The sequence below is a fragment of the Mchenga conophoros genome, linkage group LG3, assembly GCF_057382185.1.
Source record: "Mchenga conophoros isolate Kocher_MC1m ecotype Shallow Benthic linkage group LG3, M_conophoros_male_GT1.1, whole genome shotgun sequence".
Classification (NCBI taxonomy): Eukaryota; Metazoa; Chordata; class Actinopteri; order Cichliformes; family Cichlidae; genus Mchenga; species Mchenga conophoros.
In genome coordinates, this window is record NC_140528.1 from 36,053,344 (window position 1) to 36,078,758 (window position 25,415).

A 25,415-nucleotide genomic window follows, 5' to 3' on the forward strand; every position below is an offset into this window, starting at 1 on the left:
TCAACCTCGTAGTGTGTGGAGCAGCGGCTCCCCATAGAGAGCATTTTTCACCTGCACAAATGCCGCCTGGCACTGATCCATCCATGAGACCAGATCTAGGTCAGGCCCACGAACCCAGGCATGAACTGATCATAGTACCCAGGCAGCTCCATGGACTGCCTCACTTCCTTTTTTGTCTTGGGGTGTGTGCGGGATGCAATGGCGGCTTACTTCTCCATCTGTAGACACACCTGCCCTCCCTCCAAGTGGAATCCCAGATACCGTACCTCCCTCTATCCAACTGCACACTTCTTTAGTTTGGCCTTGAGGTCTGCCTGCCTGCTTTAGGGACTCCAGAACCACAGCCACCCGCTGCACATGGTCTGCCGAGGTGTTACTGTGCAGGATCACATCATCGAGGTAGGTCTCAGCATATGCAGCATGCAGCCACAGCACCCGGTCCATGAGGCTCTGGAAGGTAACTGAAATGAGCCAAATTGGTACAAACCGTCAGGGTAGAGAAGTGTCTCCTCCCCAGAGTCAGCGTCCCAAACAGCTGTTCTGCTGCCGTCATTTGGCTGCATGTGATGATCCAGAACTTCTGCCGATGATTTTGGACAGAGAGGCCCAATCTATCCAAAATGGCCCTGCCGATGTCATCGAAGCTCTGCTGTGGGGCTGCCGGCAGGCTCAGAACCTCGGACTGCGCCTCTCCCAACAGCAGCGGTAATAGCTGCAGGCCACTGATATGCCTCTGTGTTGGGCTAAAATAGGGGTCAGCAACCTTTAAGACCCAAAGAGCCATTTGGACCCTGTTTTCACTGAAAAGAAAACACTGGGAGCCGCAAATACTTTTTGACATCTAAAATGAAGAGAACACTGCATACATTGTTTTTTACCTTTATGCTTTGTATAAACCACTATAGTGTGTTGTTTATGAAGTCCACGAAATGCTACAAAGTAAATGAAATTTTATTTATGTAATGAACACATTTTAAACTCTTAAAAAATTTATAACAAAAAAATCAATTTAAATCAATTAAAAAGCTGAACTTAAATTATCCATGTAGCAAACAAAAACTGATCCTTATATCACATTTGGGCTTTCGGAGCATGTAGAGCCTTAACCTGAATTTTAAAAATAATTGGAAAAAACACTACGCTCCTAAAAAAATGAATAATAAATATTCGCAAAATCTCTGCATGAATATTTATTTTACCTGGTTACCTGGTACCTGTATGGCGGGCGTGGCCTGCAGTGCTGCTGCAGGAGAGGTGGTTGCGCCTGAGCCACACCGCCTTATAGTCTGTGCTCTCTCTGATGTTGTGTTATGTGTCGGGCTGTGTGCCGGAAAGCTGAAGCCAGCTGCATGTGTACAGCAAACATCGTCGGGTCTGCCGTGGTTTGTTTACAATGGGACTTCTGCTCCTGAACCTCTGCGCCCAGCGTCTGCAGACTGGGGCTGTACGAAGTCACTTTCATCTTTACGCAGGACTGTGAGCTGTCGTCTGTGAGGCGTGAGTGGTTTTTGTTTTTATCATAGTTCATGGTTGGGAATAGCTGCTCAATTATGTATGCGGATCCGAAGATCGACAATCCACAAATTAGGCATACTGGTAGGCCGCTCTCGTCAGAAGTAAATGCAAACAAATCTGCCCAGACAACATTAAATCTTCTTCAGATATTTTTCTTATCTTACATTTCTCCATAGTTTACCTACTTGGGGTTGAAAGTCTCAATAAATGCATTGCATTTTGGCGGGTATATACATATATATATACCGGCTTCCGCGAGTGTGACTTCCGCGAGTTATTTTGATTAAATTGTAATATTATGATGAAAAATAATTTAAAAAATAATTTTATTTTTATATTTCAAGATCATGATAATCTCTGTAATCATGTGAGCCAATGTGTGGACCGACTGCACAAGCAGCCATGAAAATGAGTCTAGCCTCTCCTATTTTCACAGCTCGTCTGACTGTGAGTCCCAGCAGCTCTCAGCTGTTTGAATTAGACTTTGTATCTCTGAGTTGTCAGGACGATGACAGCTCTGCTGGATGGACTCTGAGGAGAAACATAAGCAATAAAGTGATGATTCAATGTGGAAAGAACTTTGGAAGATGGTCTGGATCTACCTGTACGATAAGCTACATGTACACATGGGACAGTGGAGTTTACTGGTGTGAGTCCAGAGAGGGTCCCATCAGTAACATGGTTAACCTGACAGTCACTGGTAAGCTGAGTGTGTGGAGTTAGTGTTGATGAAGCTGTGTGTAAATGGATGAAATGCTGTAGTTTGTCTCTGTGTTGAGGTGGATCAGTGATCCTGCAGAGTCCTGTCCTCCCTGTGATGGAGGGAGATGACGTCACTCTGCTCTGTAAAACAAAGACCACTCCCTCCAACCTCCCAGCTGCTTTCTATAAAGATGGCTCCCTCATCAGGAAGCAGCCTACAGGTCACATGACCATCCAGCATGTTTCCAGGTCTGATGAAGGCCTCTACAAGTGTGACATCAGCAGTCATGGAGAGTCTCCATCCAGCTGGATCACTGTCACAGGTGAGGAGCTTCACACTCATTTCATGTCTTATTTCAGCCACAAGTTTACCTGAATAGATGGGATTCTATCTGCAGGTAGACCTGCGACTACAGCCCCGCCCACATCAGCACCTTCACCTTCTACCTCACGCCCCCTGCATTTTGACTTCACACTGCTTCGCTACCTGCTGGTGTTCTGTCCATATTTAATCTCCACTCTTCTTGTTGCATCTTTACATCGACAGAGAGCCACAGGTAACACTGACTCATTCACTGATCAATTATTAAACAATCAATAATCAATGAACTGATGACAGATATCTGTCTATAACTACAACTGTTAACATTTTATAGACTGCATCTGTGTTTCTTTTCTGATTTGCTGACTGCAGGGAACAATCCACCCACCAGTGATCATCCGAGCTCTTGAGGTCGACGGATTGGATGAAGAGGATGTCATCAAAGAGCACTGATTGTAAATTTTATCTAAGATTTTGAGGCTCATTCAAAAACAAAGCCTGTGTACAAATCTGTGTTTAAGCCAGGTGTTCAAATAAATTATGAAATAGGAAAAAAAAAGATTCTAACCCAGAAAATAATGTAATTTAAGTTAAAAACATAAAATAGTAACTGGAAAGGTTCAAGGATTTATCACTTCAAAACACTATTCATCTTGAAGTACTTATGTAAAGACCCGACAAAATGAGCAGCATAGACTGAGTCTTAGGCTACGTCCACACGTACCTGGGTATTTTTGAAAACGCAGCTTTTTCTATGCGTTTGCACCTTTCGTCCACACGTAAACGGCGTTTTTGGTCACTGAAAACTGAGATTTCTAAAAACTCCGGCCAGGGTGGATATTTTCGAAAACTCTGTTTTTGCTATAAAGTGTGGACGAGAAAAACGGAGAAAATGCAGCGTTAAAGGTGTGCGCCTTTTTTGACATCACGTTATTGTTTCGGTGAAATGAATTTCTACAATACTGTTAATTCTACTCTCTGCAGTGTTTAAATGCTTACATACACACAGTTACTGTCCCTCCACACATACGACTGGGTTCTGCTTCTATTCCCCAGCTTTGTTTACTATTTCCCACCGAGGCTTCTAGACTTCTGATTGGCCAACATTTCTACACGGCGAGGAATATATCGCCACCTGTTGCTTTGGCATGTTCATAGCAGCATTTTCCTTCATTTCTGCATTCACGTGTGGATGGGATTATTTTTTAAAACGTCCGTTTTCAAAAATACCCGTGGACGTAGCCTTAATCTTAACATACCTAGAGTTGTAAACAGAAGTTCATATGCACTCTTCATGGGTAATTTTGAGCTTTTAATAATTTCTTTGACTTATTCATTTTACAGAGTGGAATGATTGAACAAAATACATGTTTAATGACTTGAAAATGAATGGTGAAAAATTGTCAGCACTCATTGGACTGACCAATACTACGTACAGTCCAAGGACTCAGTGATGACAGTAAAGATCTCAGAAGGAAAATTTTAAATTTAAAGAAGTTAGGAAAATCTCTTGGAGAGAGAGAAATGGAGCCACATTCCAAGCTCACCTGCTCTGACACGTTATTTGGATGTGTAATCATGTTTGCCAAGGCCTGGAAAAAAACCCAAACTTTGAGCCTTAGTTGAGAGGAAAAAAGCTAGGCCACAGTCAAGTGAGTTTTACACCACCAAGGGTGCTGACCAAGAAAGAAGCGCCTGATCAAACACATTCAAACTGGACAGAAATGTGCAAAAACAGAACAACAAAGCACAGAACTAGTCCTTCATTTGTAATAAAATGGCATGAGTGGTATTCAGCTAGCATTTAAAAAGGTCCAGTTAGAGAAAATTTCTTGAAGTAAAGGACCAAATGATTATAATGTCTAATTAAAGGAGTAAATACTCTTATGGATCTGCTTGGTCTCTACACTGCACTAAACAATAAGAGGAAACAGAGCCATTCTGAATCCTTCAAAATAAAAACGTTAAAGAAGCATAGAGGCTGGTGCAGATGCTGGATGAACAACTACTGAGTATTAAGGACACTTTAAGGAAAAAAACAGTATTATTGATCAAATCATTCTGATAATCATTTGATCAGTCAGATACATTTGATTATTTTCAAATTGATGTTTCCTGGGTCATTATTTTAATTTGCTGCGGGATGAGACAACATGGTGATATTTACAGGTGGGTAGAGTTGAAATTTTTACTGTCCGGAGAGTAATGATTCTAACAAATACATACAGTTAATTTATTAATTTTAATTAGTTTATTAATGTTTAGGAAATAAAACCATCCCTATCTTTATTGATTAAATCGATTCAGGTCATTTTTAGATCTCGAGATAAACACGTGTATTTCAATGAACAGAAGCCCCGCCCTCGGCGTCTCTTGCCATGGCAGCGTGTCAACAGCGCTCCATGGAGACGGCGAAACCTGAACCGGGGCTGTTTTTCCGCGTTTCTCCGTGACTTGGACACAGCTACCCGCCTGCAGATGATGGGACGGCCCAGGTACTTCACTCCCTCGGAGGTGGCGGCTCACAACACGGCGGAGGACCTGTGGGTGTCGTTTCTGGGCAAAGTGTACGACCTGAGCCCGCTGATGAGCCAGTACAAAGGTGAGCCGCAGCAGGTAGATTACTGCGTCACCAGTTGAAGACAGGGCAGGCTGAAAAGCACAAAGTGCCTCTGTGAGAAGTCAGAGTCAGTGAGAGTGATTCCTGTTTTTGACTCTTTAGTTACACAACAGGAAAACGAGTTTCCGGAAGTGTCTGTTCCTGCTGCTAATCCACACAGCGAGCAACCAGAAGGAGTTGCACTGTGTGTGTGAGACTTGTGTGTCCGACATGAAGACTCGCAGAGTACAAAGACACAAAATGACAACAAAGGGAAAAAATAAATAAAAAATAATCCCTGAAAACGTGGATCACAGTTTTCCCACTCAGTTCATTGATTTAATCCATAGACTGTATGCAAAAGATGGTGCTTGCTGCATATTGGGGTTTTTTTTTCTTCTTCTTCTTCTTCTTCTTCTTATTATTATTATTATTATTATTATTATTATTATTATTATTGTTATGATGGAGCTCGTGGATGAAATGACACGAGGACCTCAAGTCATTTACTGCAAGAGGCTGCCCTCTGGTGGTCATTTCAGGCATTTCTGCACTGAAGCGTCAAAGACCGATTTAAAAAAAAAAGTGTTTTTGCTTGTAATATTTTAAAGACACAACTAATGATTGACTGTAACATCTAAAGATGAACTAGATCAGCTACTGTTTAAATTATGTGTATAAATACATAAATTAGATTAGATGAAAAAGCCGAAGGTGGGTAAATGACCCAAATAGTTTGAAAGAGAATATTTAAACCGCTTGGATGAATTAACTTTGTGTGGAAGTTAATCTTAATATTTCAAGGCATCCTGTTTCCTCTAATAACTGATCGGACAGTTTTACTCTGAAAAAATTACACTTTTAAGCATTTTGATGCATTCCTATAACTAAAGGTGGAATTTTAGTTTGAAAATCAGAGATTTCATAGCATCCTGTTACCATCTCCTATCTAATACACTTTTATTTTGAAAATGATGAATTCTTTTAACTAACTCTAGGTTTTATTTTGAAAATGTGAGATTTCATAACATTCATTACCTTACCTCACCTAACATTACCTTCCAATTACTAATTGGACACTTTTATTTTGAAAACAAAGACACTTTAAAATAATCTTTCCTTAAAGTTGACTCGCTGCTGGAGCCTCAAGTGGACATTAGAGGAACTGCAGTTTTTGTTCCATCAACACTGGCTTCATGCTTTAGACTCTATGATCAGCTTGTTTTGTTGCTGTTTGAAAGCCTTTGTAATGTTAATTTGAAAGAGTATAAGTAAACATCTGTGTAGTATTTCCTCCTACAGCTTTCTTAAAATGTAAGTGGGTTAAAATCAGACACCACTGTGGGAGTTCTCAGGTGGAGAGTATTAAGAAAGATGGTGTTTATGAGGGTAACATGTGTTTCTGTCTGCAGGTGATGTTCTGCTGTTGCCCATCATGGAGTTTGCAGGGAAGGACATCAGCAGCTGGTTTGACCCCAAAACTGAAGACGTGAGTGCCGATCAAACTTACGTGGACTGGTGTTAGACTGTGCAGAGCTTTTCTACTGTAGCACAGACCCAAGAGTTCATTTTTACTACTTAAGCTACATTTATGTCTTAGATTTTACTTCATCTTTCAACTTTAGGCACTTTCGCACTGCTTGTATGGATGCTTCTGGGACCGTTCAGGGGATCAGTGTCTTGCTGAAGGGCATTACAGCATGCTGGAATCAAACATCCTCCTGAGCCACAGTCACACTCAGTCATCTCCTACACCTGTCATTAAGGGCAGCTTGAGTAATAGTCGTGCATTCCTAATCCTGCTGAAGAGTGTTTTCACCTGAATGTACTCGCCTGTTACTGAGTTCTGATTTGGAGAAAATTGAGATACTGTTGTTTAATCTTCTCTACAGGAAGCTTCACTTGAGGTTTAAGCCCAAGTCACACAGGCCTCGAGCCTCAGTCAGCCCAAATCCTTCCAACCTCGAGCAACTTTCAGGAAAAAAAACACTTTTTCCTAGAGACCTGTGGTTTCCATGGGAGTGCAGACTGCTCTCTAGGCTTGTGTGAGTGGTCAGAATCAGTTTCCAGGTCACATAATTTTCTCGTATAGAAAATATAGAGAAATAAAAATTCTTATCACAGTTCAGCTAAAGATAATCAGACAACATTTTCTGTTGCTTTGTACTTGAACAGTTAAAGTAAACACACTTCACTGTTTTCTCCAGCAGGTTTTGCTTTTACTTCATGAGGATATTTCAGTTCTCTGATCTGGAGTCTGTGGGCAGTGGCCCGCCTCAGACCTGAAACCTGAAACAGCATCTGGTGGTTTTATGCTCCTGTGCTGTCAATGTAAAAAGATAGTAAATTAATTTCCCACCTGTCCTCAGATCCTGAAGTACGTGGACCCTCTGACCTGCTGTGTGGCGTACTACACCCCCAGGGGGCGTTTCCTGCACATCCCCCCCAACGGTCCGCGCTCCGACTGGGACAGCGACATCGGACAGCCGTGGTGGAGAGATAGCCGATACGAGGTGGGGCTGCTGTCCGCTAAAACCAGGTGGATGCGAATCATCAACACGCTGACGTCACAGGAGCAGCGGATGGAGGTGAGCACATCACCTCAGCCAGATGCACTTTGGGTAACTGCGCCTTCATGATGTGGTTAACGGTCACAAAGACGTTTAGCTACAAACACAGTGTGTGTCCTGATGCCCTCAGGTGTGCTCAGAGGAGACTCTGAACGAGATCCTGCAGCGCTACCTGCGATACAACTCGCATGCCCGCAGCTACACCTGGAAATACAACGGCGCCGTCCTGGACATGAACAAGACGCTGAGTGAGAACAATGTCCCAGACAATGACCTCGAGCTCGAACAGCTGCGTCTGGACCGAGACGCATTCACCCCCGCCATCCTCCTCCACTACAACGATGACCTCACCGAGGGCTGACCTCTGACCCTGAACTGTGGACTAGAACATAACAGTTATTTTATTAAAGCTGTGCTAACAGGTGCCTTTTCTAACTGTCGTTTGATGAAAGTTTTCACCAAAGAGAGACCTTAAATTCTCTTTAAAGGCCAATCTGAGCTGCACATTAGCACAGATGGACTCCCACAAAGTCACTGGAGACTCAGTTAGGGTTAGCTGAGGCCCCTGATGGCTAACTGAGCTAAGCAGTTGGCAAATTTTGTGCATCAAGAGGCTGATCCAGAGCCAAACTCTGTTTGGTCTATCTGTCTATATGTTGTTTCCTTGCATTTAACTTAATTTTACATCTTCTTTTACATCTATCAGTTCAGCCCCTCACATCTTTAAACATCTTTAAATATAACGAGATGAATATGAAGAGAAAATGTTGGCCACCCCTGGTTTAAACCTAATTCATTTGCAATTCCTTCAGTGTCCACTCCAGTGAGTCAGGCCCCATAGACTCCCGTGTTAAAATATTCAAGTCTTCAGGTGAAATTAACATGTTTACAACCTTTACAAATAATAGATTTCAGGTAGAATGAGATATATATTAATAACATATAACGTACTACAACTAAAGGCTTAAAAAAGTGGAAGTTAACGTCAGTAAAACACATGTATAGATGTACAACAAGCCTGTAAAAGTCAGACCTGAAGCTTTTTAGCCTCTAGTTGGCGTATCTCTGGATGGCATAACCATCTGAGAACACTGTGAGTAACAAAACCCAGAATGGGGTGTCACAGAGTGTTTTCTTACAGGTCATGGAGTTCCACAGGGCTCTGTTATAGGTCCTTTACTTTTGTTCAGATTTAAATTATAATCTAAATTCACCTGTTTAAATTGTATTAACACTTAAAGTTTCCATTAATGGTAGTGTGGCCTTTTTGCTGCTGTTGGAACATTATGTTTAATGCAAACATGTGACTAAAATTGTACTTGAGACCATCCCCTAAAACCTGGTGAATGTTAATGTGATTATGAATTAATGTCATAGAAAAACGGATCCAGATGGTTTTCCACAGTTTAAGGTGTTTCAATTAAACCATTTAAGGTTTAGATGAACACTGTGTCCCGAGCAGCTCTTGTTTTATATCGAGCTTTGTGTTTATGGTTATCTTGTGTTAAAGTTTAAGACCACATGTCTGTGTTTGTTTGTGATCTTGCATTTACACATAGTTTGAATTTGTGAACACTGTGGTTGATTTTAGGGAAGTTCAGACTGAGGAATGCTTCCCTCCCTGGGAGAAAATGTTTCTGAACAAAAGGGAAATTCTGAGGCTCATTTTACAGAAAATACTAAAATAGGATGTGAGACCAGGAGCTAAATCCTCAAAAATAATTATGATGCGCTTAATAAAACGGGTACTTGCACATAGTTTCTTACTTGGTGGGTGGGAGGGAGGAGGTGATGTAAACTTTTATCTGATGCTTTCCAGCTGATTCTTCACAGGCAGAGCAGAGGTGAGGAGCACTTTATTCTTTCTCCATTATTAGTTTGAATTAGTGTTGATATTTAAGTGAGTTTGGTAGAAAGAACAACTTGATTTTGTTGAGATTAGCATAGGTGTATTTATATACTGAATATCTACATAAATCCAGCTACAGGTGTATTCCTTTAAACGACTTTGATCCAATTTATATTTAATACGTTTAAAATAACTTTACGGTTTAACTTGAAAGTAATAAAGGGAGGCATCACCGGGTAGTTTTTGAGACTTTTGTTCGTCTCTCCAAAGGTACTGTAACTTGACTGACTCTATTTTAACCACAGTAAGAGGTGAGCAGAATGGAGGAATCATATTATGAGAATTACTGGGACCAGACGACGCTCTCTCTCACAGGTATCCGTTTCATTTAAGTTGGGAATGTCTTGGTTGTAGCGTGCACCTGTAATAACTGAGCGTCTGTCAAGCAGACAGTCCAGCACCCTCATCTGCATCCAGGTTCAGACGGTGGCTGTTTCCTGGTCTGATCGTCGTGGTCCTGCTGATTCTGATCATAGTGATGGGAAGTACCAGTAAGTGCGTGTACACACACACACACACACACACACACACACACACACACACACATTCTAGTTTAGGTTAAATGTGGTGACCACTGTTACTTCTTCAAGTTAGTAACTGAGTTACAAGATTCTAAAAGTAATTAATTACTTGAAAAGTAACTATTGCGTTACTTTAAAAAAACGTTTAACCCTCTGGGGTCCAGGGTATAATTGGCCATTTTTAACTACTTTTGATGTTCCCTCCACATTTTACCTTTAAAAACTATTTACTTTGCCTTGTTTGGTGTCATTCTTTTCAGCACAAACTCACGTGTCTGAATTTACAGTTATGTTTTCATTTTGACATACTGTATTAACACAATTGGTCTAAAATCAGACAAAAACATAATATCAGAGTAGAAAAGGTTATATTTTTTTCTGTAACAACCACAAACATGTTTAATGATCATATTTCACAACTTTAAATGCAAATATAAATTGTCAATTTTAAAATCCTATGCACAAGTTTGCAAACAAAGTTATTTACATCCATTTACCTTTTACCTTGATTTTTTAAAATAACCATTTCAAACTATTTACAGATCAGCTGTTCTTCAATAAGATGCCACAAATTATTTGTGCCACTCCAAAAACACAATTTCTGTCCACTATAAAGGAGAACATCACAGCCTGATACCTGCAGGTCTGACAGCAGCAGGTGTATCACTCCTGTTTCTACCTGGAGACAGCAGTCGCCTCATTGTTCTGACACAAACACAAAACTATCCACAACACCACACACTAACTACACAAGACAACACATTAACTACAGACTCCAAACACGCTAAACATCACAAATCTCTCACATCTCAAAACTCTCTCTCTCTCTTTCTGCTGTCTCTCTCTCTCTCGCCGTCACTCCTAAAACTTCCTGTTTTTTTGTTGTTTTTATTTTATTTTTTGCTCATAAGCAGAGAGTGCTTGCTAGCACTTTCCTTAGACAGTAAACGTGTGATTATTGACTTGTTGCATCACACGAGAGTGCTACAATGACTCTGGTTTTACGAGGCCTATCAACACAATTTACAAACTGGTATCTATCACCTTGTTGCTTTGTCTTTAAGTGGTCATGTGATTGTCTTACCACGACTACTTTATTCTTCCTCAGTCAAACAGCAGCACTCATGCGATTGTTTTGCCCCCTTAGCTCTAGGTGTTGTGCTAGACAGTGATCGTGATTACCGTCCGCGGGAGCGCGCAGCTGCTTAAAGCTGTAGCGTCCAGATTACTTACAGCTACTTCCGTGTGACTGATATAAGATGCGGTAAGCTGAGCACAGCTTCAACCGTCTGTTTGTTGAAAAATAGTAACGAACGGCGTTTCCTTGTTAGTAACTCTAATGCCGTTGTAACGATAGAAATAGTAATTAGTTAGATTGCTCGTTACTGAAAAAAAAACACCATTAGTAACGCTGTTACTTGTAACGCCGTTATTCCCATGTTACGGCCGCTGGCCTCAGGTGGCCCCGCCTTCCTCCATGGAAGCTACAGTGCTCCAGGACTCACGGGGGATTGGCTGGCCCGGACATATGCCCGCCCCAACTTCATGCGGACCCGAGCCTGTCAGACTACGCACACCATTGGCTGCCGCAGGAGCCTGGAGTACGACGGACAAGTGACACAGCTGTCTGCAGTTATGACAAGTGACACAGCTGTCTGCAGTTATGACAAGTGACACAGCTGACTGCAGTTAACGGATAGTATAAAAGGCTGAGGAGTCTTCATTCGTCGAGGGACTTGTTGATTTGAACAGACTGTACAGAGAGTCCCTCCCTTTTGCCTTTTGCCTTCTGCCTGTGTTTTGTGTTGCCTCCTGCGAGACGTTTAGTAGAGCAGTGCTCTACTGGTGTTATTAATCGTGGTGTTTGTTTAAAGTTTCTCTGCTGCCTAGTGAGTTGTTTCACTAACGGATTTCAGTTGTGTTAATAAACCTTATGTTTGTCTTCCTATCTAACTCCTTGGTCTCTGGGCTCGTTTATGTTACGTCCGCTGCCGCCTAGCAGAGCCGGGCCGTAACATAAGTGGGGGCTCGTCCGGGATCTCTCATAGGGGGTCTTTGTTCCTGGGAGTGGGGGTTACAAAAAAAAAAAAAGAAAAAAGAGAGATTGAGTTGGCTAAAGATTAAGCACTATGTCAGCTGCGTTTTGTTTGCAGCACTTTATAGCTGCCCCGTCTCTAGGGATTATTAGTAGCTGTCGCAAAAATGATTTGCTGCAAATTGTGGATCACTTTCAGCTGCAGGTTTCAAAAACTCTCCGTAAGAGTGAAATTAAAGCCTTAGTGGTGGACAAGTTGGTGGGAGCTGGTGTGCTTCAAGCGCCTGTTTTGCCTGTGGTCTCTGGTGTGCCAAGCCAAGCTGCCGTAGTTGAAGAGGGCCAAAATGGTTCCAGTGGGGATGGTGAGGGGGATGAGCGGGGAAAAACGCCGCGCACGCTTCCTCGCTATGATCCACTCTCTTCTGGGAGTTCCGAAGGGAGAGAAGGAGCTCGGCTGAAGGTGCGGCTGGCACGTCTCCAGATGGAGGCTGAGGAGAAGGCTCAGAACCGGCGGGTTCAGCTTGAAATAAGGAGGCTGGAAATAGAGGCGGACAAGGCCGTTAGGCTCCGACAGCTTGAGCTGGAGTCACAGTCTCAAGCCTCATCTGTCTCTGCTGTTCATTCCGGTCCCACCTCCACGTCCACTCCTGCTTTTAAAATTGATAAGTGCATTTCTTTAGTGCCCACTTTTAGAGAAACTGAGGTGGATACATACTTTGCAGCATTTGAACGAATCGCTGGCGCGCTGCAGTGGCCTAGTGAGATTTGGCCTCTTTTGCTACAGTGCAAACTGTCCGGCAAAGCTCAAGAGGTGGTGGCTGCTCTTTCTTTAAAGGACAGTTTAGATTACTCCTGTGTTAAAGCAGCTGTCTTGAAGGCCTATGAGCTAGTTCCAGAGGCCTATAGGCAGAGGTTTCGCCAGCAAAAGAGATTGCTGTCGCAGACTTATGTGGAGTTTGCAAGAGAAAAGGGGGTTCTCTTTGATAAGTGGTGTGTTGCGTCAAAAGCGACTGACTATGACGCTCTGCGCGAACTAGTTTTGTTAGAGGACTTTAAGAAATGCATTCCTGAGCGTATTGTGCTGTATTTGAATGAACAGAAAGTGACGTCACTAACATCTGCTGCTGTTCTTGCTGATGAGTTTGTACTCACTCACAAAGCCTCATTTACTGACAGTGAGAAGCCACGGGTTAGCCCTGTGCAGCAGCGCCACACAGCTAAAGAGTCTGGGTCCAGGGAACACCGTGAATGTTTTTACTGTCATAAAACCGGACATGTGATTGCTGACTGTTTAGCATTAAAACGCAAAACATCACATGCTCAGCCACCCAAAGGGGTGGGTTTTGTAAAAGCTGAGGCCCGTCACGAGGACCATGAGTGTGGTGGTAGGGTGCCTGACCCCTGTTTCGAACCATTCATTTTTGATGGCTTAGTATCGCTAACAGACAACCCATCCGAGTTAAAACCTGTGCGTATTTTAAGGGACACTGGAGGTTCTCAAACTGTCATCCTCTCAAGTGTATTACCATTTTCTGCTAAAAGTGAATGTGGTTTTAATTCTGTTCTGCGGGGGATAGAGATGGGTTACGCTCCTAGACCAGTTCACAGAATTTTTATTAAATCTAGCCTTGCCACAGGATTTTTCCCTGTTGCTGTTTGCCCGGCCTTGCCAATAGAGGGTGTGGCCATGCTGTTGGGCAACGACATCGCAGGAGGGGTAGTGCTCCCTCGTCTGGAGGTTTTAGACAACCCCCTGAATCAGAAAACTTCTGATGTGTCTATGCACCCTGGGCTGTATCCAGCCTGTGCAATTACTCGAGCACAAGCTCGGAAAGATACTGATATTGCCCTCTCTGATTCTGTGTTGATGTCCTCGTTTTCCGGGGAGAATGATGTACCCACTAACAGAAACAATGTTCTGTCACCTCCAGACTCTGTGACGCCCGAGGAGCCTGATCCATTTCCTAAGGACTCTGTACTGCCTTTGACTAGAGATCAGCTGTCAGCAGCTCAATTAGCTGATGAAACAATAAAGAGCTGTTTCAAACGTATGGTAAGTGCTGAGCAAGCCAAAAAGGAGCAACAAGCCTATTTCATAGAACATGATGTTCTAATGCGTCAGTGGTCTCCACCAGGTGCAGAAGGTGCAGATTGGAGTAAGGTCAAGCAGATTGTAGTGCCCTCTGCGTACCGGCAGAAGATCCTGGCCCTTGCCCATGAAAGCCAGTGGTCAGGACACTTGGGCATCACAAAAACATACCAGCTACTATTAAAACATTTCTTTTGGCCTGGTATGAAGCGTGATGTTTCTAAATTTTGCAACAGTTGCCATGTATGTCAGATTGCAGGTAAACCCAATCAGGTCATACCCCCGGCTCCGTTGTGTCCCATTCCTGTAGTGGATCAGCCGTTTGACCATGTCATAGTAGACTGTGTGGGTCCACTACCTAGAACAAAATCAGGAAAGCAATACCTACTCACGATAATGTGTGCCGCTACCCGCTTCCCCGAGGCTGTCCCGTTACATAAAATTACAGCGAGATCTGTCGTTAAGGCGTTGACAACCTTCTTTTCAGTGTTTGGCTTGCCTAAGGTCGTACAAACCGACCAGGGCTCGAACTTTCAGTCTAAGGTATTCAAACAAGCAGTTAGCACTCTGGGTGTTAAGCATATTGTGTCCTCTGCTTACCATCCTGAATCGCAAGGTGCATTAGAGCGGTGGCACCAGACCTTGAAGACGATGCTACGCAAATACTGCCTGGAGAGTGATAAAAGCTGGGACGAGGGTGTTCCATTTGTGTTATTTGCTGCCCGTGACGCCGTTCAGGAGTCACTTGGGTTTAGTCCCTCTGAGCTAGTATTTGGCCATAGGCCACGGGGACCCCTCAAAGCTCTGAAAGAGGCGTTTTTGAGCCCACAAGGGGTTTTCAAAACAAACGTCAGCAGTTATGTAAAACACTTCCGTGAGCGTTTGAATCAAGCCAACGCTCTGGCTAAGCAACACCTTGCCGCGTCACAGGGAAAGATGAAACGCCATTATGATAAGGCTTCTGTTAAAAGAACCTTTCAGGTGGGTGACCAGGTTCTCGTGCTCTTGCCTGTCCCTGGCTCAGCCTTGTCTACTAGGTATAGTGGCCCATTTAAAGTTTGTGAAAAGAGAGGGGAGACAGATTATGTAATTTGCACTCCCGACCGCAGACGCAAAACACGTGTCTGTCACGTAAACATGTTGAAACTGTACCATCCGCGGTCAACACCAAAGCCTGCTGGGCTCTGTGCTCCTATTGTAGCCTCAAGCCACCTGGAGGAAGGAGGGGCGGATGGGGGTGATGGGTTAAAACTATGTTACCCCACCTGTTCTAGACCCCGTTTGTCTAATTCTGAAATGCTAAAAGCATTGCCGGGTTTGCTTGAGCATCTGATTTCAGAGCAGCAAGAGGACATAATTGCCTTAATTAGGGAATACACCTGTTTATTCGGGGATGTGCCAACTTCCACTACGGTGCTGGAGCATGACATTGATGTCCAGGGCGCTAAACCTATTAAGCAGCATCCTTATCGAGCCAGCCCCCATAAGCGCGTGCTCATGAAACAGGAGGCTGACTATCTGCTGCAACATGGTTTAGCGAAGCCCAGTCAAAGCCCCTGGAGCTCGCCTTGTATAGTGGAGTCTAAGCCAGATGGCTCGCCCCGTTTTATTACAGACTTCCGGAAGGTGAACTCTGTGACTGTGGCTGACTCACATCCTCTCCCAAGGGTTGAGGATTGTGTAGACAGTATTGGGACTGCTCAGTATGTCTCCAAGTTAGATCTTCTTAAGGGTTACTGGCAGGTCCCTTTAACTGAACGTGCCTCTAACATCGCTGCCTTTGTTACACCCGATGATTTTTTACAGTACACAGTCATGGCTTTCGGCATGTGTAACGCTCCTGCCACCTTCCAGAGGCTAGTAAATAAAGTCCTCCGTGGTCTGTCCAACTGCAGTGCCTACCTAGATGATCTAGTAGTTTACACTGAAACATGGCAAGATCATTTGGAAACGTTACAACAGGTATTTCACCGTTTGGCACAAGCTACCCTAACTCTCAACTTAGCTAAGTGTGAGTTTGCCAAAGCTACTGTGACGTACTTAGGCAGGGAGGTGGGACGTGGACAGGTCCGGCCCATAGATGCCAAAGTGGAAGTGATTAAACAGTTTCCCACGCCTACCACCAGGCGTGAGTTACGTCGGTTTCTAGGGATGGTGGGCTACTACAGGAACTTTTGTAAGAATTTCTCCTCTGTAGTAAAGCCATTGACTGACCTGCTCAGCCCAAAGGTTGAGTTTAGCTGGTCGAGTGAGTGTCAGGATGCTTTTGAGAGTGCAAAAGCCCTCCTCTGCCATTCTCCTGTGTTAGCTGCACCTGATTTGACGCGACCATTCAAACTCGAGGTTGATGCCAGTGCTGTCGGGGCTGGGGCAGTGCTGTTGCAAGAAGACTTGCTGGGTTTGAACCACCCCGTTTGTTACTTTTCCCGCAAGTTCAATAAAAATCAGTTAAACTACTCCACCATTGAAAAGGAGACCCTGGCTTTGTTGTTGGCTCTTCAGCACTTTCACGTGTACCTGGGGTCCAGCATGTTGCCTCTTGTCGTGTACACAGACCACAACCCACTTGTGTTCCTGGTGCGTATGTTTAATCACAACCAGCGCCTTATGCGCTGGGCTCTGTTGTTGCAGGAATACAACTTAAGTATCCACCACAAAAAGGGGACTGAAAATGTTTTAGCCGACGGTCTGTCCCGTTTGTAAACATGTTTTACTGCTTTTGTCTTTTGTTGTTGTTTTTGCTCTGTAACGTTGGCTTCAGCCCAACATAGTTGGTATTTTAAGGGGAGGGGTGTTACGGCCGCTGGCCTCAGGTGGCCCCGCCTTCCTCCATGGAAGCTACAGTGCTCCAGGACTCACGGGGGATTGGCTGGCCCGGACATATGCCCGCCCCAACTTCATGCGGACCCGAGCCTGTCAGACTACGCACACCATTGGCTGCCGCAGGAGCCTGGAGTACGACGGACAAGTGACACAGCTGTCTGCAGTTATGACAAGTGACACAGCTGTCTGCAGTTATGACAAGTGACACAGCTGTCTGCAGTTATGACAAGTGACACAGCTGTCTGCAGTTATGACAAGTGACACAGCTGACTGCAGTTAACGGATAGTATAAAAGGCTGAGGAGTCTTCATTCGTCGAGGGACTTGTTGATTTGAACAGACTGTACAGAGAGTCCCTCCCTTTTGCCTTTTGCCTTCTGCCTGTGTTTTGTGTTGCCTCCTGCGAGACGTTTAGTAGAGCAGTGCTCTACTGGTGTTATTAATCGTGGTGTTTGTTTAAAGTTTCTCTGCTGCCTAGTGAGTTGTTTCACTAACGGATTTCAGTTGTGTTAATAAACCTTATGTTTGTCTTCCTATCTAACTCCTTGGTCTCTGGGCTCGTTTATGTTACGTCCGCTGCCGCCTAGCAGAGCCGGGCCGTAACACCCATCACTGCACACTACCAATATTATAAGTAAGCTCTGCGTTTTCAGTCTGCCTTTTAAAATAGAAATAGAATAGAGTAGTCTTTTGTCCTTTTTATTGTACAACTAAATTCTGGGTGTCCCACATCAACTGTGTTGGAATAAAATATAATATGGCAAGGCTGGGATGGTCAGTTTGGTAAAGTAAATCCATTGGGCATCTTTCTTTGCCTTTAGACAATAATTCTGATGGCAAAAGAGCCAAACGGGACAGGCAAAAAAAAAAAAAAAAAAAAAAGGAATAAAATATTAATAGTAGAAAAACACAAAAAGGTGCACAGTAGTTGGAAGCACTGTGCCACTGCATATGTGCATACATGCCACCATCTTGAGCCGTTCATGTCTAGGTCTGCATTTGGGGTCCAAATCCACATGCTAAATCCCACCTCTACATCCATAAACATCCTTCGAGGTCTTTCTCTTTTCCTATATGTCCAATATATCAATGATCCCTCCACTGCACACTCTCAACCATCTCAGCTTTCCACTTCATATGTATTCTTTATAGTCTCTAGTGAAATAAAAACGTACAAACTTTTTCTTGTATGTGCAAAATGATTATTAGAATCAGCACGAGCAGAGTACGTTAGTAGCAAAATCACTGTGACTGCAAAGATGGTTTACAGAATTTTCTTGTAATTGAAAATAATTTTTGATCCTTCAACATGACAAAGAGAAAAACAAATGATAACTAAACTCTAATCACACAGTAGATATTTACATGACATCATCTTGAAATTAAATTATTAAATGAATAGAAAGATAAAAGTCATTTGATTTACAGTTTTTGTTATATTGAATCTTCATTATGTAATAGAGCCAGTTTTTAAAATCAGCTTTTTATTTTATCATCTCTAGTTTTGTTTCATTTTGTTCTTTTAATGATTTTTCTTTACTGAAAATTTTTTGTTTTGTCTTATTTTGTTGAGCAAATTTCTTTATTACACTATTTTATTGTATTATAGAGTGTTTAGTTTGCTATACTAGAAGAATTTCCTCTTTTTGGGGGATGTGTGCAGTTGACCTTGGCCATCTCTTTTTTCAGACAGGAAGATGTCAAATCGTCTGGGGACTTTGGAGCAGAGAGTTTCCAACCTCAGTAAGATCGTCCAATCACTGAACGCCTCACTGCATCACACTCAAGGTAGCACACCTGTTAGTTAACGTCTTTTTGGAGAACACTCAAAAAACAAAAAAACAAAACAAAAACAGGACACAGTTTCAGCACATTACTCTGCTACACTTAAAAATCTGAATGTGGTTAGCTTACATAGATTTTATACGTCAAACTTAAAGGTGTTTAGATCCACAGCATAACTAGTTATTGTCCCAGTTCTGGGTCATTTTGACCCAGCATTTTCAGTTTCTTGTGTTTTGGTATTCTTCTTCTTCTGTGTTATGATTTATGTTCTGATTCTTTAGTTGTGCTGTTTTGATTATTATTATTATTCTAGGTTTCAGTTTGGTCCTGGTTATGAGTTTAATTTTTAGGTTTTGTGTCAAGTCTGTGTCTCGATGTGATTTGTTTTCTGTTATACTTTGAAGGTCCATGTCTTATGTCAGTGTCCATTTTACTTCCCCCTGTCGCGTTAGCCCTAATTTCTCCCAGCTGTGTCTCCCTCCTGTTTCCTATTCCCTGATTACTCCACTGTGTATTTAAGCCCTGTGTTTGCCTTTGCCCTCTGTCGTGTCGTTAATGTTTGCTACCCTCAGTATGCTGTGTGTTTGTCTTCTACTTCTGTTTAGTTGCTCAGTTCCAGTGTTTCAGTTCCTATGTTCAGAGTTTTGTTTTGGTTTTTTGGACGTTTTATCCATGTGGAGTTTTTTCTGAGCAACAAAGCTGTGCTTTAGGTTTAACCTGCCGGTTCTGAGTCCTGCTCTTGGGTCCACTTCTCCGGCCTGCCTGCCACACAGCCTATCATGACAGTTACAGCTATCTGGTACAGGTGGACAATGTAACACTAGATAACACTAGATATTGAAACATATTTAAATTAAAAATGACACATTTATATTAAAACACAATTCACCAATAAATCCCCGTGTGTCCCAGACTCCCGTGCCGTGTCTTCATCCAGTGTCAGTGCTCTGTGCATGTGCTCCTTAGTGTTCGTGTAACCTGTGCTTGCTGCCCTCTCGTCCCGCAATTCTCCTGAGAAAATAACAGAAGGAGCCGTAAATACACTACACTGCGACAAATTCACACTCACTGACTTCCAGCTGGGAAACTAACAGGAAGTCTCACAAAACGATCCAGCATCAGAGAGAGCTCCACCACACTGCTAAGTAGCTCCCTCGAAGAGGCTCGATCATCTGCAGGTTTGTGTGAACATCTTCCTCAGGTGTGGCCAGCCACCTGGCAGGGCACACCCACCAGGCCTAATGGTGCCCGTAAACCAGCCTACCAGATGCACCCACACCCATATACACACCCACACACACATACCTGCAATCAGGGAAACCAGTGACAGCCATACCATACATCAAATATACTTATAACAAGTAATATAAGTCCAAAACTGCAGAGGACACCTGGGTCATCAGACCCAGGTCCCTGACACTAAAATATTTATCTCATAAGGGGTTTATGCAGACTTACACTAACAATGTGAAAGTCTAAACCAAACCTCATCGTTTTAAGTGTTCCAGTTGCCAAACATGCTAACATGCTAAGTCTCCTTGTTTCTAGAAACGGCTAAACAAGTTCAGCAGCTCCAGTATGCTGTTGAGAACAACAAGGACCAGCTTAACTCGGGTTTGTCTGCCCCCCTGTAGATTATACTGCTGGTGATGACTCCAAACATCATGTTTAACCTGTGTTTGTGCTGTGTGTTCAGTGTCAGAGGCGCCGAAACAGCTGTCGGTCATCGACTCTCTGAGCAAGAGCATCGCTGCCATCAAATGTTCCCACGAACACGTCATCAACAACAGTGCGTATACCATATTTATATTAGGAAAATACACATCTGCAGACTGACGCTCACACCTGTGTACCTGTTTCTCTCTGTCAGGTGGTTGTTGTCCTGTGGGTTGGACTGTGTTTGAGTCCAGCTGTTACTTCTTCAGCGGTGATTCTCGGTCCTGGAACGAGTCCAGAGACTGGTGTGAAACACAACAAGCCCACCTGGTCATTCTGCGCAACGACAAGGAGTGGGTAAGACCTGCCACACTTGTCACATAATTCAACATGTACCAGTCTTTATTTGAATGGTAACGTTTCCTAGTTTGTAAAAATGTGTCTGGTTAACAGCATCTCAACAATTCAGACAGCAGAGACTTCAGAGCCTCAGAGGTGTCAGTGGACAATGTCATGGGCATGGCACACTTTTTAAAACATAATTTAACTCTTTCACCCATAAAGACAACATTTTATTTATCTTTTTTGTGAGCAGGCCTGAAGTAGGACAGAAACACTTAGAAAAGAGCTTCAAAATGACTCATAGATAAAGAGTTGAGGTTTAAGATGTACTGTCTGACATTTTCTGGATTTAAGAAAAGATTTGAAAACTTTATGTGCACACAGTCAAAAGCATCTTTAACTAAGCAAGTAAGTTTTTATTTAAAATGGAAGGCTGAGAAAAGTCAAAGTCACATGAGGACGTTGTACCAAGGCTAATGTTAACAAATCCACTGCTTAAATGCTGCCCTCTAGAGGTAAAAGTGGAATTTACACAAAGGACCTTCAAGTTATGAATATCCTGCATTTTATTTTATTTTTTTAGTAGTTTGCAGACAAGAAAATAAGAAAAAATTACTTTATACTTCTCTCTGTCCAGGACTTTGTGACCCGCAGGAGCATGCCTCACTTTTACTGGATTGGTTTGTCTGACTGGAGGACTGGGCGCTGGGAGTGGGTGAACCAGACGCCGTACACAGTGGAGCCCAGGGGCCCGTTCTTCGTACGTCGCTTACTACATCCAAGATCAAATGACACATCCAAGATCAAATCATCGCGCTAACCGTGAGCTCGCTAATCCGGTTCCCCGAACACACCTGCTGTTGACGATTACTACAGCTGGACGCAGTAATGTGACATCACTGGGTGTCGTAAAAGGGGCTACGCATCGATAGTAGAAACATTGATCGGCAACCCGCTGATTGGTCGGCGAAAATGTCCAAGGGGCGTGCTCGGTATTTTCCGGCAGCAGAGCAAGAACTCATGAGTGAGGGATTTCAGGAGTTTCAGAGTTTAATTAAAACGCAAGAGAACACTGCAAAGGCTGCAAAAGCAAGGAGAGAGGGCTGGCAGAAAGTTGCTGACAAATCAAACTCGTAGGTAATTTAATAATAATAATAATAATGGATTGGGTTTATATAGCGCTTTCCAAGGCACCCAAAGCGCTGTACGATACCACTATTCATTCACTCCCACATTCACACACTGGTGGAGGCAGCTAAGGTTGTAGCCAGGCTGCCATATCGCGCCATCGGCCCCTCTGGCCAACACCAGTAGGCGGTAGGGTAGATCTATCATATGACACTATATTGTCCAATATCATATGGCATTATATTATATTATAATATGTTATATTATATCCCCTTTCACATTAGAGCCACAACAGGACCCACAAGAACATGGGAACAAGTAAAAGTGGAATACAGGAGTATTCTACAGAATGGTAATATTTATCTCTTAGATTGCTTTGCGTCTCTTGGCAAGGTAATACTGGCCTGTAATACTCTGTTAGTTTGTTCATAACAGCAACCAAGAAAAGGGCAGAGGAAAAAAAGACAGGTGGTGGTCCTGCACCCCCTCGTCAACAAGTTGGTTAAGTAAATAATACCCTCACGGGAATATCGATATCTCTCTATGAGCACACTGTCGCGCTGAGCTAAAGGATCCTGTCTGTTCCGCAATATACGCTGAATTCTGAGGACTCTCCTTATCAATCTTGCACCTTCCGCAATGGGTTGGTCGCGTATACGGACAGGACATGGCTGCGACAGGCTTCCCAAATCCACCTTCGCTTTTATAGCCGTGGTCTCTCATCTTGATTACACGAAGTAATTTACAATTACTACTCTGAAATATGAATTACATCTGTAATAATCACATACATGTAATAGAATGTTAATAGTACATTTCCCTTTTTTAGGAAATGACCTGTATGTATCTGTGTGACATCAATAAAAGGATCAAGTGCTGCATTATCTTTAGTTACATTGATAATATTTATTTATGGTGAAACAGTGGAAAAATATCGCTGTTGCTTTCGTATAAATGAAGCGGACATACCTGCGTGGCCGCGATCTAATCCTGTTTACATAAAGTAAACCTGCTCCCGAGCAGGTTTACGCTTACGGCTCTGTTGCTATGACAGCAAGTCCCGGATGAGCTTCGGGGAACCGACTGATCCAGGATCACGCGAAATCGTCAACAATCTAATCCGGCTAACCTACTTAGCGAGGTACGAAGAACGGGCCCCTGGTCTTAAAAAAAAACAAAACAAACAGATGTGACCTCTCTTCTGTCTTGCATTAATGATATGGAAAGAATCAAAATCAAACAATTCCAGATGAAAGAGGATGAAAATCATAAAGCCATACTGGCATCATACTAGCCAAACCAGCCATTCCAAACTTTTTAAAAATTATTTTCCATTTTTCTTTAACTTATTTTTTTCCATTTACTATTTTTCTGTACTGTGCTTTGTGACTGCAAGTCTGTGAGTCTGCAAGTCTTCCTTACTTATTTACTTACTTTCCTTTTTTCCTTTTTTCATGTTTCATCCTGCTTTTTATTGACTTTAATTCCCCAAATGTTTGGGCCATACTCAAAGACACATCATGCCTTTTATTAGTATTTTTTTTTTTCAAATAGGTTTTTCGGAAATTACAAAAACATGCACACATGTCCACAGATTGCCCTTAAAGAGACTGACTCGACTGAAAAAGAAAGTGATCCAGAGTTGGCGGGAATTTTATATCCGGTTTCCAGCTGCAAATCCCTCCTGTCAGACACTGTAGAAACAAAATTAGCATGTTAGCAGAAGCAGCATTTTCCCTGTGGCTTTACTCAGTGTTAGCACAGCTTTTAGTGCAGAAATGAGCCATGCCAGCTTTGACAAAAGCTGCTGTAACCCTGGAGATGAGAATAGGACAATTATGCTCACTTCTGCATAGAATTTGCTCACAAACACAAGTAATGTATGTGTGTTTTTCCAGGCGGTGGAAACCCGGGCAGCCGGACAACCTGACCGGGCACGGAGATGAAGACTGCGCTCACCTTTATGATGATGGACTCCTGAACGACGTGCACTGCTCCATCAAGATGCAGTTCATCTGTCAGAAACCTACCGTGAATGCCTGAACACACCTGCTTCCCTGGCTTTGCCCACATCTGCTCTCAGATTACACCGCAAAAACTTATAATATAATGAAGATATCCCACTTTCTGGACTTACTGCTCTACAGGGGGCGCTCTCCAGCAGGTCCAGAGTTAATGAGGCTATATGGAGCTGTAGAAGAAAATTGTAGAAAATTTCCCAAGGTGTTTACTTTAAAGACTGAATAGAACATGGACTAAAACTGAGACTGTGGAAAAACAATAGTGAGAGAGACCTGTAATTGCAACACATGAGCTCTTTAATGAGCGTCCTGATGCCCTCAGTGTGCTCAGAGGAGAATCTGAGGAGATCTTCCAACATTACCTGCACTACAACTCTGACGCCCAACGCTACATCTGGAAATACAACAACAACAGCACTGTCGGGACATGAAGATGCTGAATGAGAACTGCGCTCCAGTGAGATCTGCTCAGCCCCGCTGTCTGCCTCCCTCTTAAATGACAACCTCACTGAGGGCTGACCTCTGACTTCTTGAATGTTGGACTTTCACTTGGTCATGGAGTTGGGTTTTGTTTTAGCTACATACTAATGAGGAACTTTTTATTCAAAAAACCTACGATTTGAATGAATACAATTATGTATAAAGAGGTTAATGTTAGCCAAACCCTACCCCTAACTCTAAATGGGGTCCTTGTGACCAAGCATATGCTAGAACATGACATTTTTTTATTTTTTTTTTGCTATTTCTAATCATCTGTGGCTGCACATTTGCTTTTCTTGTTAGTTTGCTTTAATCCTTTTGGTCATCATGCTGTATTGTGCACATGTGGGTAAAACACACATCAAGGGCTGGACTAGGCCATGTAACATCTCAGTAAGGTGTTTCATCAGTGCCAAATAATTATCAAGATCTAATAATATTTTAACAGTATTTTCACTGTAACCTTTAACCATGCTTCGAGTCAGTTAACCATGATGTGGTAATTTTGTAAACTTATCTAAGTCTGTGGTCCTGAAGTAGAAATGCTGTCCACTCCAACCTAGGGGACGAACCTAGTGGACATTAAAGGAGGACATCCTTATCCACAGACTCTCACATTCAAATGTCCAAGTTCAAAGCAGAAATAAAAAATGTTACAGCCTGATTACAAAAAATAGTTTTGGTCTCTATATCTACACCCCTGCTTTATAGCAACAAAACTTTTTTAAAGCATCTGAATAAAGCCGTGTCAGTGTCAGATATTATGATGGTATTATCGTCACACAGATTGCATACAGTTTTTGTAGGTTTTGGTTGATTTTGGGGAAGTATCAACTGAAAAGTGGCGCTTTGGCAGGGAATGGCTGCCTGTTTCTCATTAAAAAGGAAGTTTTGAAAGCAACTTCTGTAAAACTTGGGC

At 42.8% G+C, this 25,415-nt stretch overlaps 3 protein-coding genes across 3 annotated transcripts; all 3 read left to right on the forward strand.

Moving 5' to 3' along the window:
• The first annotated feature begins 2,073 nt into the window (after nt 1-2,073).
• LOC146578409 (cell adhesion molecule CEACAM20-like) lies at nt 2,074-2,949 on the forward strand. Its single transcript, XM_085267813.1, has 4 exons — nt 2,074-2,215; nt 2,295-2,540; nt 2,616-2,774; nt 2,912-2,949. Exons 1-4 carry the CDS (start codon nt 2,074-2,076, stop codon nt 2,947-2,949), a joined length of 585 nt encoding a protein of 194 aa, XP_085123939.1.
• Nucleotides 2,950-4,909: 1,960 nt separating this feature from the next.
• Nucleotides 4,910-8,132, forward strand: cyb5d1 (cytochrome b5 domain containing 1). Its single transcript, XM_085259439.1, has 4 exons — nt 4,910-5,141; nt 6,551-6,627; nt 7,508-7,726; nt 7,839-8,132. Exons 1-4 carry the CDS (start codon nt 5,018-5,020, stop codon nt 8,067-8,069), a joined length of 651 nt encoding a protein of 216 aa, XP_085115565.1. The 5' UTR covers nt 4,910-5,017; the 3' UTR covers nt 8,070-8,132.
• A 1,434-nt stretch (nt 8,133-9,566) lies between these two features.
• On the forward strand, nt 9,567-25,337 carry LOC146578411 (asialoglycoprotein receptor 1-like). The gene is made up of 8 exons (XM_085259351.1): nt 9,567-9,932; nt 10,007-10,108; nt 18,774-18,872; nt 20,418-20,483; nt 20,566-20,658; nt 20,740-20,882; nt 21,505-21,610; nt 23,890-25,337. Exons 1-8 carry the CDS (start codon nt 9,878-9,880, stop codon nt 24,036-24,038), a joined length of 813 nt encoding a protein of 270 aa, XP_085115477.1. The 5' UTR covers nt 9,567-9,877; the 3' UTR covers nt 24,039-25,337.
• Nucleotides 25,338-25,415: the final 78 nt, after the last annotated feature.